At 39.8% G+C, this 13,186-nt stretch overlaps 1 protein-coding gene and 1 pseudogene across 1 annotated transcript; one reads left to right on the top strand and one right to left on the bottom strand.

Annotated features, from left to right (window-relative positions):
- Positions 1-257: 257 nt before the first annotated feature.
- LOC120262525 lies at positions 258-7,927 on the top strand (annotated as a pseudogene).
- Positions 7,928-7,961: 34 nt separating this feature from the next.
- On the bottom strand, positions 7,962-11,384 carry LOC120263487 (subtilisin-like protease SBT4.3). The gene is made up of 10 exons (XM_039271445.1): positions 11,294-11,384; positions 11,106-11,200; positions 10,919-11,016; positions 10,685-10,828; positions 10,502-10,607; positions 9,746-10,253; positions 9,334-9,659; positions 9,138-9,249; positions 8,838-9,051; positions 7,962-8,755 (listed from the first exon to the last, which is right to left on the bottom strand). Exons 1-10 carry the CDS (start codon positions 11,381-11,383, stop codon positions 8,133-8,135), a joined length of 2,316 nt encoding a protein of 771 aa, XP_039127379.1. The 5' UTR covers position 11,384; the 3' UTR covers positions 7,962-8,132.
- Positions 11,385-13,186: the final 1,802 nt, after the last annotated feature.

Raw genomic sequence — 13,186 nt, forward strand, 5'->3', positions numbered from 1 at the left:
GCCAAACAAAAAAAAACCTTGCCGATGCCGAGGGGGACTGAAGCCCCTTCTAGCCCCCCTTGGTCCCGTCCCTGTATATACATATTTATTTATGCGTTGGACCCAAATAAGCATCTAGCTTATTCATTATAATAAAATGTCATATATAGGTTTGCATTAAAGAGAGAGATTACATCATAATGCATGGAAGGGTAATACTCAATTTATAATGATGACTTATTGCTATGATCGTGTAATTTATGTTTTTTGATGTAGACATGCGGATTTATGGGTTAATGTGAATAGATATTAAGTTACCTATGATAAAGTTGGACCAAGTAGGAGAATGTTAGTTTGAATTCTATTCTAAATTAACTTCATGATGGTATTAATCCAATTTGAATTCAAACTGCATAAAGTGGTCTATGATGATCTAATTAAACTTTGAGTGGAGTTAATCCTTTGATGGTAAGAATTATATATAGTACAACACTAAGGGTCCCCAATCTAACATTCTCGAGAATACCCAGACCCATCGATGTAGAGAACGGGATAGATTGAAAAGCCTTTGATTTCTTCAAGAGTGGATTTAAAGACTCTCGTCGTCTTTTACAATTTGCTATTGCTGAAGGCATGTGATCCTGTTTTCGCATATGATAGTACGACATAGATGTTATAATTAAGTTTTGATGAAAATTCTAACATAAGTGTCAAGAAGAAGTACCCACCCATTACCACCACTCTTTTCCATCAGATCTTCTACATAAGGAGGCTTTACCATTACTAAACCAAGCTCTCTCTCATCTACAAAACTTTTCAGCTTCTTGATCCCATCCGCAATCAAATCTACACAACCGATCCGACTAATATCGAGTATATTCTTCGTAACAATTTCAAGAATTACGGCAAGGTATCATATGTTCAAATCCAAATCTTATATACACATACACATTCATTCATTCATATATATATATATATATAAGAGATTAAATTTTGTGTTTGTAGGGGGATTACAATTATGAGAATATAAAAGAACTGTTTGGAGATGAAATTTGTACGATTGATGGTGAAAAATGGCTACATCAGAGAAAGCTTGCTAGCTATGAGTTTACGAAGAAGAATTTGCAGGAATTTAGTAACAAAATTTTTCAAAAAAATGCATCAAAACTTGTTGCCATTGTTTGTCTAGGAGCTAATTCCATTCAGTCAATGGACATTCAGGTGAATTATTTGATAGTACTTAACATTTCATTGCGATGTCAAAGTGAAAAACTGGCAAGTTAACTTATGGGTTCCTGATGTTAAGCAATGCTTGATCGATGCGGGCAGTCCTAGCATTCATGAAAATCCTAAATGGTGGTCCTCTCCGGCAATTCGTTTGGCTTCACATGGCGCCAATTTGCATGCCCCTTCTTTGTATTTTCAGGGTCGCGATTTACCCTATTGGATTATGAAGGGCTTTTGTAATACTGGTTTTGTCCTTTAGAACTCTTAGTTTGATCTAGTCCTTTGTATTTCTTTGCTTGTTTTTTTTTTCTAATAAATAAGGCTCCTTTTCTTAAAAAAAGTGAAAACTGTTTCAATATATTATTGTTTTGTAGAGTACATTTTTTCAGATCAACAAAATAATATTTGTATCTATGTATTTATGTATTTATGCATTTAAAGGAATTGTTCATGAGAGCAACAATGGACTCAATTTTTGAAATTGGGTTTGGATTAGAGTTAAACAGTCTTGAAGGACAAAGCGAAGGGAGTCGGTTCGCGAAAGCATTCGATAATTCAAGCAAATTCATCTTGCTTCGGTACTTCAATCTTTTTTGGAAGATCAAGAGGTTTCTCAACATTGGATCTGAGGCAAAACTCAAGGAAAACATTAAAGTTGTTGATGACTTTGTGTATCGCTTGATTCACACCAAGATGAAGCAAATGTTAGATTACCAACAAAAAGTTTAGGTCAGTTTAAAATCCGGTCACTTTCGGTCACTGAACTATACTCAAATATGTTATGAAACAAGTTATTGGTTTTAATTATTCCTAATGCAGATGAAAGAACAAGACTTACTGTCAAGATTTTTAGAGGAAAGAAACAAGGATCCTGATAACATGACAGACAAGTACCTAAGAGACATCATACTAAATTTTCTCATAGCTGGAAATGATACAACAGCAGGAGCACTATCTTGGTTCATCTACATGCTCTGCAAACATCCATTAGTACAAGAGAGTGTTTGGATCGAGAGCAAGAATAAGCAGCCAGCACACTTGAGATGGATGTGAATTTTTGGAATTGACACTCGAACCTCACACAATTGTATCACAACTTAATCATACACTGATAACAGAATGAATGATAAAGAAGTCTGATGTATTTCACACTCAATAATTCACTGCTTTTTATTTGATTAAGCATCAGGCATTTATACAAACACCTAGCAGACCAACTATCATGGTCGCACAGTACATAGCTAGAGAACATTCAAATTAACCAAACATTACAAACAAACACAATTACATATAAGTTTAAGCATCCCTAGATGCAATACAAACAAATGCATTCAGTTTGGTTGAGTCCTGATGATGCGCATCAAAGCCTGGAATCCTGGAGAAGAGACGCGCACCAAAGCCTGGAATGCTGGAGAAGAGCTGGAGCTGCAGTGGTGTGTTCATTGGGATCTGATCAACAATCTCCAACATACTCCCCTTGATCAGATAATTCTCCAACTCCTAGCTTCTCTGTGAATGAGCTGAACTTGATTCTTGACAAGGCTTTAGTAAATACATCAGCCAACTGATCATCAGTACCACAATGCTTCACATTAATTAAGCCACTCTTTATAAGGTCCCGAATAAAATGAAAACGGGTATCAATGTGTTTTGTTCGCCCATGGTGTATAGGATTCCTGGCGATAGAGAGTGCTGATGAATTATCACAGAGAATCACACTTGAGTCCTCCTGCTTCTCATTTAGATCTTCTAGTAGACGACGAAGCCACACAACCTCGCATGCGGCAGCTGTCAATGAAATGTACTCTGCTTAAGTGCTTGAAAGAGCAGTGATTGACTGCTTCTTCGAACACCAAGCTATAACTCCAGACCCAAGTGAAAATACCCACCCTGAGGTGCTTTTTCGGTCGTCTTGAGATCCTCCCCAGTCACTGTCAGAGTATCCCAACAACCTGAAATTTTCTCCCTTCTTGTAATGAATCCCAAAGCCGATTGTTCCTTTAACATAACGAAGGATTCGCTTTACTGCCCCTAAATGATGTGCACTCGGTGAATGCATAAACCGAGCAACCATTGAAACAGCAAACATAATATCGGGTCGTGAGTGGGTGAGGTAGAGCAGAGCACCAACTAATTTCCTATATCTTTGTGGATCTGTTTTCTCAGAATTGTCCTGAAGACAGAGTTTTTCATTTGAATTCATTGGGGTATCCACTTCCCTGCAATTTTCCATCCCTGACCTGAGCAATAGATCCCCAGCATACTTCTTTTGTGATATGAAAACATATCCTTTCCTCTGTATCACCTCCAACCCGAGAAAGAACCTCATCGGTCCCATGTCAGTCATCTCAAAAGTTTTCAACATATTTTCTTTGAACTCAATCAAAGACTCCTTTGAAGACCCCATGTATAAAATATCATCAACATATAAGCAAAGTAAGAGAACATCAGAATTACCTTGCATCTTGGAGTATACAGTGGGTTCATTGTTACTTCGAGTGAAACCCAATTGTGAAAAATGAGTGTCAATACGACTATACCAAGCCCTGGGTGCTTGACGTAATCCATATAGAGATTTATGAAGATGATACACATCTTCCTTCTTCTCGCTTACAGCGAACCCCTCCGGTTGCATGACGTATACCTCTTCCATGAGATCTCCATTTAGAAATGCGGATTTTACATCAAGTTGATAGATTCTCCATTCCTTTTGTGCTCCTATGGATAAGAACAGTCGCACAGTCTCCATTCGAGCGACTGGAGAGAAAACTTCTTCGAAATCAATTCCCTCTCGCTGCGAGTAGCCTTTAGCCACGATACGAGCTTTTCTTTTTAATAGTGAGCCATCTGGATTGAATTTTGACTTGAAGATCCACTTCAGTCCTATTGCTTTCTTTCCTTCTGGAAGAGCAGTTAGATGCCATGTTTGATTCTTTGTTATGGCGTTCATCTCCTCCTTCATGGCCGTAATCCACTCCTCACTCCTTGCAGCTTCTTCGTAAGATGAAGGGTCCTCTCCAGAAAGGGCTAGAGAGCAAGAGTTATAGAGATCACTGAGATTTGTGTACCTCGTCGGAGCGCCACCGTCTTCTCCAGCCACTGCTTCTTCTTCTCTGAAATTAGAAGAGAACTGATGATGTGAATCAGCCCGTTCATTAGTCTGATCGAAAGGTTGAGATAGATTCTTTTCTCTGTTAAGAGATGTCACTCGCTCCTCACGTGCTGGTGCATAAGTTGAGGCAGCTGAGTCAGCACAGCTGGACCAATCCCAGCTCTTTTCTTCAAAGAACCGGATATCCTTGCTAACCTGTACGCGCTTCGAATCAGGATCAATGATCTGATAGGCCTTCGAACGATCGCAGTATCCAATCAACACACCGGGTCGTGACTTGGCGTCAAACTTGGTCCGCTGCATCGGGTCAACGAAGGCGTAGACCAAACAGCCAAACACCTTGAAATGGTCAACAGAGGGATTCTCACCGGTCAAAGCTTCAAACGGAGTTCGTAGCTTCACCGCCGATGTTGTAGAGCGATTGAGGATGTGAACCGCCGTTGCCACGGCCTCTGCCCAATACTCTAATGGCATCTTCTTCTCTTTCAGCATGGTACGAGCCATCTCCGTCACTGTTCTGTTCTTGCGTTCGGCGACGCCATTTTGCTGGGGGGTTTGAGGAGCAGAGAGTTGGTGGTGTACTCCGGCGAGCTTGCAGAAAGCTTCAAATTCATTAGATATAAACTCGCCTCCACGATCAGTGCGCAAGACTTTGACTTGGGATGAGAACTGCTTCTCCACCAAAAGTTTGAACTGTTTGAAGAGGTGAAATGTCTCTGATTTTCGCTGCATAAAGTATACCCAACTATATCTGGAGTAATCGTCAGTTAGAAGGAGAAAGTATGAGTTACCTCCGATGGATGTTGCTCTGATTGGGCCTACAAGGTCGCCATGGATTAATTCTAATGGTGCTGATGCTCGCTTTGCTTGGCCTTTGGGAAACACAGAGCGAGCTTGCTTCCCTTGTGAGCATGCTTCACAAGAATTCACACTTGTGATCTTCGGTAAGCCAAACACCAGACCCTGTTCTGATATTTGTTTCAGGTATTTTATGTTTATATGCCCATACCTCTTATGCCAGAGATCAGAGGCTACATCTTCTCCTTGTGCTAAGTTTGCACAATCAACGTCATTAGCTTGTAGAGGAAACAGCCTGTTTGGAGTCATGGCCACCTGAGCGACCTGTGCCTTGGTTTCAGTCTCCTTGATATTACAGATTCCTCTAGTGAACTCAATGTCAAACCCAGCATTCATCATTTGACCGACACTCAAAAGGTTATGAGTTAAATTTGGCACATACTGGACATCGTTCAAGGTAGTGGTCTTACCTCTGCTTGAATAGAGAGTCACCTTGCCAATGCCTTCAACTTTGAGTGCATTTCCGTCTCCAATTCTAATGGAATGGCTTGGTGTGGTGGTCATGTTCTGGAACAGACCTTTCTCCCCTGACATGTGGTTGGAACAACCGCTGTCAATTAACCACAGTCCTCCACTTCGTATTAATTCTTCTGAGATTGCCATAAAAGCCACTTCTTCTCCTTCCTTTGGCTTTTCTTCTTTCACAACGTTCGCTTCCCTGTTTCTATACCAACATTGGGATTTTACATGTCCAAATTTCTTACAAACAAAGCATTGTACTCCCTTATGGGATTTATTAATTTCTGCAGAGAAACCTGGTTCAGTGCGAGCTGGGTCACTACTCCTGCCGCGCCCGCGTCCCCTTCCTCTGGGAGAGAAGCCTCGGCCTCTGCCTCTCCCTCTGTTTGAATGCTCAGAAGTGTGAGCACCTCCTCTGCCTGCATACAATGCCTTATCTCCTTCATGTTGATTTGCTTCAATATTTAATATAGTTTCATGATTTTTCAGTGAGCTGCTCAATTGCTCAACTGATATTGTATTCAAATCCTTCGCTTCTATGATTGAGTGAACGGCCTGTGAGAACTTGGGAGTCAAACTTCTAAGTATTTTGGATACTACAGCCTTCTGAGGGAGGTCTTGCTTCAAGACTCTAATTTGGTAGACTATGTCTAATACCCTGCTCACGAAGTCCTGAACACTCTCACCATGCTTCATTTTGATGACATCAAACTCTCTTTGAAGAGCATGAAGTTGCATAGTGGAGTTGTCTGAGTCTCCCTGGAACTCAGTCTTTATAGTGTCCCATGCTTCCTTGGCTGTCTTAGCTTCAGAGATCCTTACCAGTATCCTTGCATCGAGTGCTCGCTGGATTAAATACATGGCTTTGGCATCCTTTTTGAGGCTATCATTGATTGTAGTAGCATCTCCTTCTTCACTGAATCCCTTCTCCACTAGTTTCCATAGATCCTTTGATCTAAACATGGTTTTCATCATCAATGCCCAAAGGTTGTAGTTTTCACCTTTGAAATAAGGAACTTCAGAATCTTTAGCTGAAGAGGAGCTAGACATCCTTGCCTGAATTTAATAACTATCTCTGATACCACTGTTTGGATCGAGAGCAAGAATAAGCAGCCAACACACTTGAGATGGATGTGAATTTTTGGAATTGACACTCGAACCTCACACAATTGTATCACAACTTAATCATACACTGATAACAGAATGAATGAGAAAGAAGTCTGATGTATTTCACACTCAATAATTCACTGCTTTTCATTTGATTAAGCATCAGGCATTTATACAAACACCTAGCAGACCGACTATCATGGTCGCACACTACATAGCTAGAGAACATTCAAATTAACCAAACATTACAAACAAACACAATTACATATAAGTTTAAGCATCCCTAGATGCAATACAAACAAATGTATTCAGTTTGGTTGAGTCCTGATGATGCGCATCAAAGCCTGGAATCCTGGAGAAGAGACGCGCACCAAAGCCTGGAATGCTGGAGAAGAGCTGGAGCTGCAGTGGTGTGTTCATTGGGATCTGATCAACAATCTCCAACAGAGAGAGTCTATCAAGATATTAAAGATGCAACAGAAGCAGGGGAAAAGGCGAACTTTTCTGAATTTTCACAGAGCATAACTGATGAAGTCCTTAGCAAGATGCACTACCTTCATGCATATATATATATAACAATGATCAATTTCGAATACTTATTGAAACTATTGTGTTTCAGGACTCCAAAGTATGTTTTTCTGCTGATATTCTTCCTAATGGGTTTAGTGTAAACAAGGGTGACATTGTTTTTTACCAAGCCTTACGCAATGGGGAGAATGAAGTATTTGTGGGGGGATGATGCAGATGTTTTTAGGCCAGAAAGATGATTGGATTGTGATGGGGTTTCCCAGCCTGAAAGTCCATTCAAATTTACTGCATTTCAAGTGAGAACATGTAAAAATTAAGTTAAAAAGTATAAATATATATTGGAGTTATTAATATTTTTTTTTTCTTATTTTGTGTCTTTGTTATGTAGGGTGGACCAAGGATTTGCTTGGGAAAAGACTTTGCTTACAGGCAAATGAAGATCTTTGCTGCTGTTCTTCTCAACTTCTTTAGATTCAAGCTCAGTGAAAAGAATAAGGTTGCCAATTATAGAGTGATGATCACTCTTCACATTGATCATGGCCTTCATGTTCATGCATTTCACAGATGAAAATGAAAACTAAGGTGAACAACAAAGTATATGTACTCATTCAATTATGATGGATTTGGAGATGCAAAGAATTGCAAGCGTAGTGATGATAAAAGCAAAGTGGAAAAAAAAAAAAAGAAATCATTAAAAAGATGACTTTGAGATGCTACATTAATGTTGATAAATTAAACAAGTCCACACTTTGAAATACGATAATCGAACACAGATAAATATCCACCAAGCCAAGCTCGGTTACATTTTATTCAATTGAATAATAAAGAGATCTTGTCCTTTCTCATGATCAAATCCTTGAAGTTAGTTTCCTCCAATTCTTCCCTTCTTTTTGTGAGCTAAATTGGGACGGCCAAGAGAACTCAATGCAGTTACATCAGTATCCATATCAAAAGGCAAGATTGTTGTGTACACAACTAGAGGACTTCTCACACTGTGCTTTCCATCAAACCATGTAATGCATGCAGACATTATTGGTTGTTGGAACAACCTGCCACCGTTCACCTTCACAACAAATGATTTCTTTTCTCCAACTTGCGAGAATGTCAGAGTCGATGGCACGACGGAGATTGTAAGGTTTGCTGGTGAGAAGACAATGGCATTGTATGTCGAGTTTGGGGGTCCTACATTTGTAACAGTTCTGTAGAAGGATCCGGTTGCATAGCCACCGTCCGGAACCGAGAGAGCAAATGAAGGGTAGTTTAGATTCCAAGCTTTACCGAGACCAATGCCATTACAAGTGCTGTTATCACCAGTGACTTGACGGAGTGTGGTTGTGTTGTATCCTTGTGCACAGAGAAATGTAATGTAGTCTTGAGCAGATGCATCATAGACAAGACCTGGATCTACAGCTTGCACAGGATTGATATGGCCGGAGCCATAAGCAAACTCTGCATCCTCATTCTTCCTTGGGTCCATAGGAATGGCTATGAACAGAAATAAATTAAACAAATATCGATTTGAATATATAAGTATGAGTTTTGTGTATTTATTGTCTCGACAATATACCTGTAGTCATGAGAGCAGACTTAATGGCAGCAGGTGACCAATTAGGATGGAAGGATTTCACATAAGCAGCGGCTCCGGTAACATGAGGGCAAGACATGGATGTGCCGGAGATAATATTAAAATTAACACTCCTTTTGTCTTCTTCGTATCCGGTGGGGCTAGCCATCGGCGACCAAGATGCAATAATATCAACTCCAGGAGCAGTTAAATCCGGCTGCCCATACAATATTAGTCACTAAGATTTGATAAAAAAAAAAATTGGTAAATCCAATCTTTTATTTTCACATAAATATACCATACCTTGAGAATATCAGGAGTAATCGGATTCGGACCTCTAGAAGAGAAAGAAACTACTGTCGGAGCCAACGGATCAGACCACTCATCACTAACTTTGATCACTGCAACAGGGTTGCTGCAAACAAGAATATGTTCTGTTTGAGTTCAATTTTAAGTAAGAGAACTGACTGAATGCTATTAGTATTTAGTACTAACTTACCTAGTACTCTTAATGTAGGCAAGGATCTCTCTGGCATCGTCAGTAGTTATAATGGTGACCGGGAACATGAAACTGAAGGCAACATCTTGGAGATTATCATCAACACTCATGATCATACCCAACCCTTTTGCATTATATATCGTTTCGTCTCCATCGCCATAGTTACATAAAACAAGGTTTCCTTCTATCTTCTCCGTGTTCATGGATCCATCGATGCAATAGCTTGATATAAGCTCTGTACTCCCGGCCGACACATTCACTGCTTGCCCTCCGTAAATCAAAGGATACACGGAATTTCCCATGTTGAAGTTGTTGATTGAAATTCCCTGCCGATAACAAGAGGATGCTCAACTATGTTAGGATTTGATATTAAAAATTGGTCTACTATAATGTGAAACTTCTTTGCTCTCACAATGTAAGTGTTGCCGTTTCCGAGAACGACATTGGAGACGAACTTTCTATCGATGCTGCTAGCGGCTACTGTCAGACTCCACGGAGCATAGTTTGATACACTGATAGGGAAAGGGCCGCCATTCCCTGCGGAGTTGGAGGTGAGGATACCTTTCTTCATAGCATGGTATGATCCGATTGCTATCGGATCCTCAAAGTATTGCGAAGGGAAGTCACTTCCCAGTGAGACAGAAATAATGTCGACCCCATCGGCTATGGCATCATCGAAAGCAGCGAGAATGTCGGCCGACCAGCAACCTGATAGCCAACAGACTTTGTACATTGCTATCCTGGCTTCCGGAACCGCTCCTCTTGCTATACCTTCGGCGAGGCCAAAGTAGCTTGCATCACCAACCGGGCGGCCGGCTGCCGTGGAGGAGGTGTGAGTTCCATGGCCTTCTACGTCTCTTGGAGATTTGATTTCTGAAGGATCATTCTCACTGTTGTAGTATCTCGCTCCGATGAGTTTACTGCAAATCACAACTCATTAGCGGTATTTTTTTAAAAGAGCTCATTAGCTGTATTTGAAATTTCAGAGTATTTAATGGTAGTGTTATTTATCATTGTCAGTAAGTTTACTGTAATACCTCCTCTGCAACAAGAGAGTTCGTATTTCATTCTCCACCCAGATAAAGGTTGAGAACTCGAAATTTTGATTCCATAAATTATATATTTCTAAAAATTTTCTAACGAAAGCCAAAATTTTACTAAAATTTACTTGTTGCAAGTGAAGTTTGTTCCTCCTGTTTGACATTTGCCTTTCCATTTCGACGGTGGAGGACTCATCCCAGAATCACTAAAACTCTCCGACTCAGGCCAAATTCCTACATATTAAATCAAGATTTCATTTAACATGGTATCAAAACTGAAGATGGATTTGGAATTAATCAAACATTCTTACCTGTATCTAGAACACCAACAATGACATCACTTTCAGTAGGAAGCCTCAGCGTCCTGTTCTGAGTGAGACCAATAAAGTCCCATGATCTAGTAGTGTGAAGCTTGAGCTTGGTGTTTGGAAGAACAGATACCACCTCACCCATCTCTGCCATTACATTGTGTCACTCATTCAAAATTACATTTTATATATGTATGCGTGTATGTATGTATGTATGTACTGGATAGTGAATATAACCTGAAAATTTTTTGACTTCATCGTCGGTCAGCCTTGCTGCAAACCCCTTAAAACTTCTGCCATAATTGTATACGAGCTTATCCGTCGCGCTAACACCACTGAAATAATCGGCGAATGATAAGCATTTGTAAATAAATTAATGCAGTATTGATTTTTCTTCTTCTGAAAAGCTAAAGAGGATCTCAACCTTGGTAGTACTTTCTTAAGCATTCCAAGATGAGAAGATAGCGATGATGATGATACACCTTCTGATGTATGTCCTCCCATGTAAACAATATAAACCTACGCATCAAAATTTTTTTGTAATAAATGATGGAGAGTTAGTATTTGATTTCTCTCATGATCAAAGAAAAGACGATGTCTTATTTTACTCACCTTTCTCTCTTCTCCATAGCTTTGAGAACCCAATAAGAGGAATGAAATGAAGAGTAAGGAGAACAAAGAGTTCATCTTGGCAATGGCCATTGGTGTGTTGGTGGGTTGCATTGCCATTGTTATTGAAGTACTTATACACACACACACACACAAATGAAACATTAGAGAAATTGGGAAGTCCGGAAGGAGAACATTATTGCCGTTTTATATGGGATTGTCCGTCAGGTGTTTTGGATATATATATATGCTTGCATGGGTTTTAAGTTCAATGTATAACTGTTGTTCTTGTGTAGAGATTTGAAAATTTTGAAGGGCGGCAACGAGCATCCGGCTTGAAACAGACAAGCAAGTCTATGGACTTTTACTCTTTTACCATCAAAATCACTGATGATAGTGCCCCAATACTATTGATCACCATCACTCAATTAAAATTAATTCCTAATTTAATACTAATGACTAGGGACTAATGAACAATTCTGCCTCATTAATGTTTATTGTATTAATTTGTAGAAAGTATTTCTAATAATATGTTTAAGATATAATTCTAAACATGGTTCCTCTGGATGTCCCGCTCTATTTTTTTAGTCTTTCTATTCTAATTTGTATCGTTTGACTCCGTCTATTATTTTCATTAGGAAATTTTAATCCAAAGTGCAAAGTTTGTTACTTTTATCATATGTGGGATACTAATATGGATTATTTTAATGATAACATGGCATACTTTATACTTTAAAACTTATAAATAAAAAATTGATTGAGAGGAAAGAATTCTTAAAATAAACAATCGGATTCGAATCCTTTCATTTGTATCCAAACTCTAGGCACGATCACCCGCATAATCATCCTCATTCATCTCCGCTCACTCCTCAATATTCTTCACACTGGGATGCTACCACAGTGTCCCTTGTAGAACCCTCGCCATTGCGCTCCAGGCACCAGTTAAGCCAAATGCTCTTTGATCAGCCTGATAAAATACTCTTCTCTTCCAATGTCATTCTATGGTGGCATTTCTTTAATTTCTCTATCAGTGGACATTAATTTGCCATTATGAATCTGTTGTTGTGTTTACCCCTAACTAATATATATATATATATATATATATATATATATTTTTGAGGTAGGGTGACAAGCAGCAACCCTCAGGGGCGTACGTGGGGCAGGAGTATCGCCGCCACGTCTTCACCCTCTCGAAAGGGGGGAGCGCGGTTCATGGGAATCGAACTCGCGTCTCCCCAATACGAGAGGACCCGGGGTACCCGCTGGGCTCCTCACCCGTTGGTCCCTAACTAATATATTTTTTTTTTGAAATAAATGTGGATAAACCACAGCTTTATTGAAAAAAAGAGACAGAGAGTACAAGATAAAATCTCTCACCAGAAGTGAAGAGAGGAACTAGAAACAACAGGGAAAAAAAAAAAAGGAGAGAAGGAGCAAGGAAGGAGGAAGGCACCGTCTGGTCCCTCAGGCCTGTCCAAGCCATCAAAAGGAGCAACTACTCCTGCGCATGGTCAGAGTCCGATTCTCCAACAGGGTTTGAGTCTCTAGCGCTGTAGAAGTTAAGAGAGCGCTTGATTTTCAGTGAAGCTTCAGTAAGGACTGGTTGCTGACTATCTCCTGTAATCGAGAACCAAGAGAGGAGCATATTAGCAGTTTTAATAAAAATATTGTAAACCGGTAAAGCAGTCAAATGGAAAATACGAGTGTTTCGTTCAATCCAGATATTCCACAAGATTGCACGGGAAATAAGATCCCAGAGGGTTCGGTGTTGTGGGATAAGAGATGGAATCCAAGAAGTCCAAAGAGTGGGAATTGAATGTGGAGAAAGGTTGATACCAAGGACCTGTGAAAAAAAACCCCAGAGACGATTGGAGAAATCACATTCAAGAAAAAGAT

This window comes from Dioscorea cayenensis, chromosome 1 (genome assembly GCF_009730915.1).
Source record: "Dioscorea cayenensis subsp. rotundata cultivar TDr96_F1 chromosome 1, TDr96_F1_v2_PseudoChromosome.rev07_lg8_w22 25.fasta, whole genome shotgun sequence".
NCBI classification, from domain to species: Eukaryota; Viridiplantae; Streptophyta; class Magnoliopsida; order Dioscoreales; family Dioscoreaceae; genus Dioscorea; species Dioscorea cayenensis.

What these genes read in the sequence shown, in the direction of transcription:
- LOC120263487 (XM_039271445.1), bottom strand. Translation starts at nt 11,383, where the DNA reads ATGGCCATTGCCAAGATGAACTCTTTGTTCTCCTTACTCTTCATTTCA. An exon ending in TGAAGTCAAAAAATTTTCAG is followed by an intron (nt 10,829 to 10,918) that starts GTTATATTCACT and finishes ATGTAATGGCAG; the next exon opens with AGATGGGTGAGGTGGTATCT. An exon ending in GCCTACATTAAGAGTACTAG is followed by an intron (nt 9,250 to 9,333) that starts GTAAGTTAGTAC and finishes TCTTGTTTGCAG; the next exon opens with CAACCCTGTTGCAGTGATCA.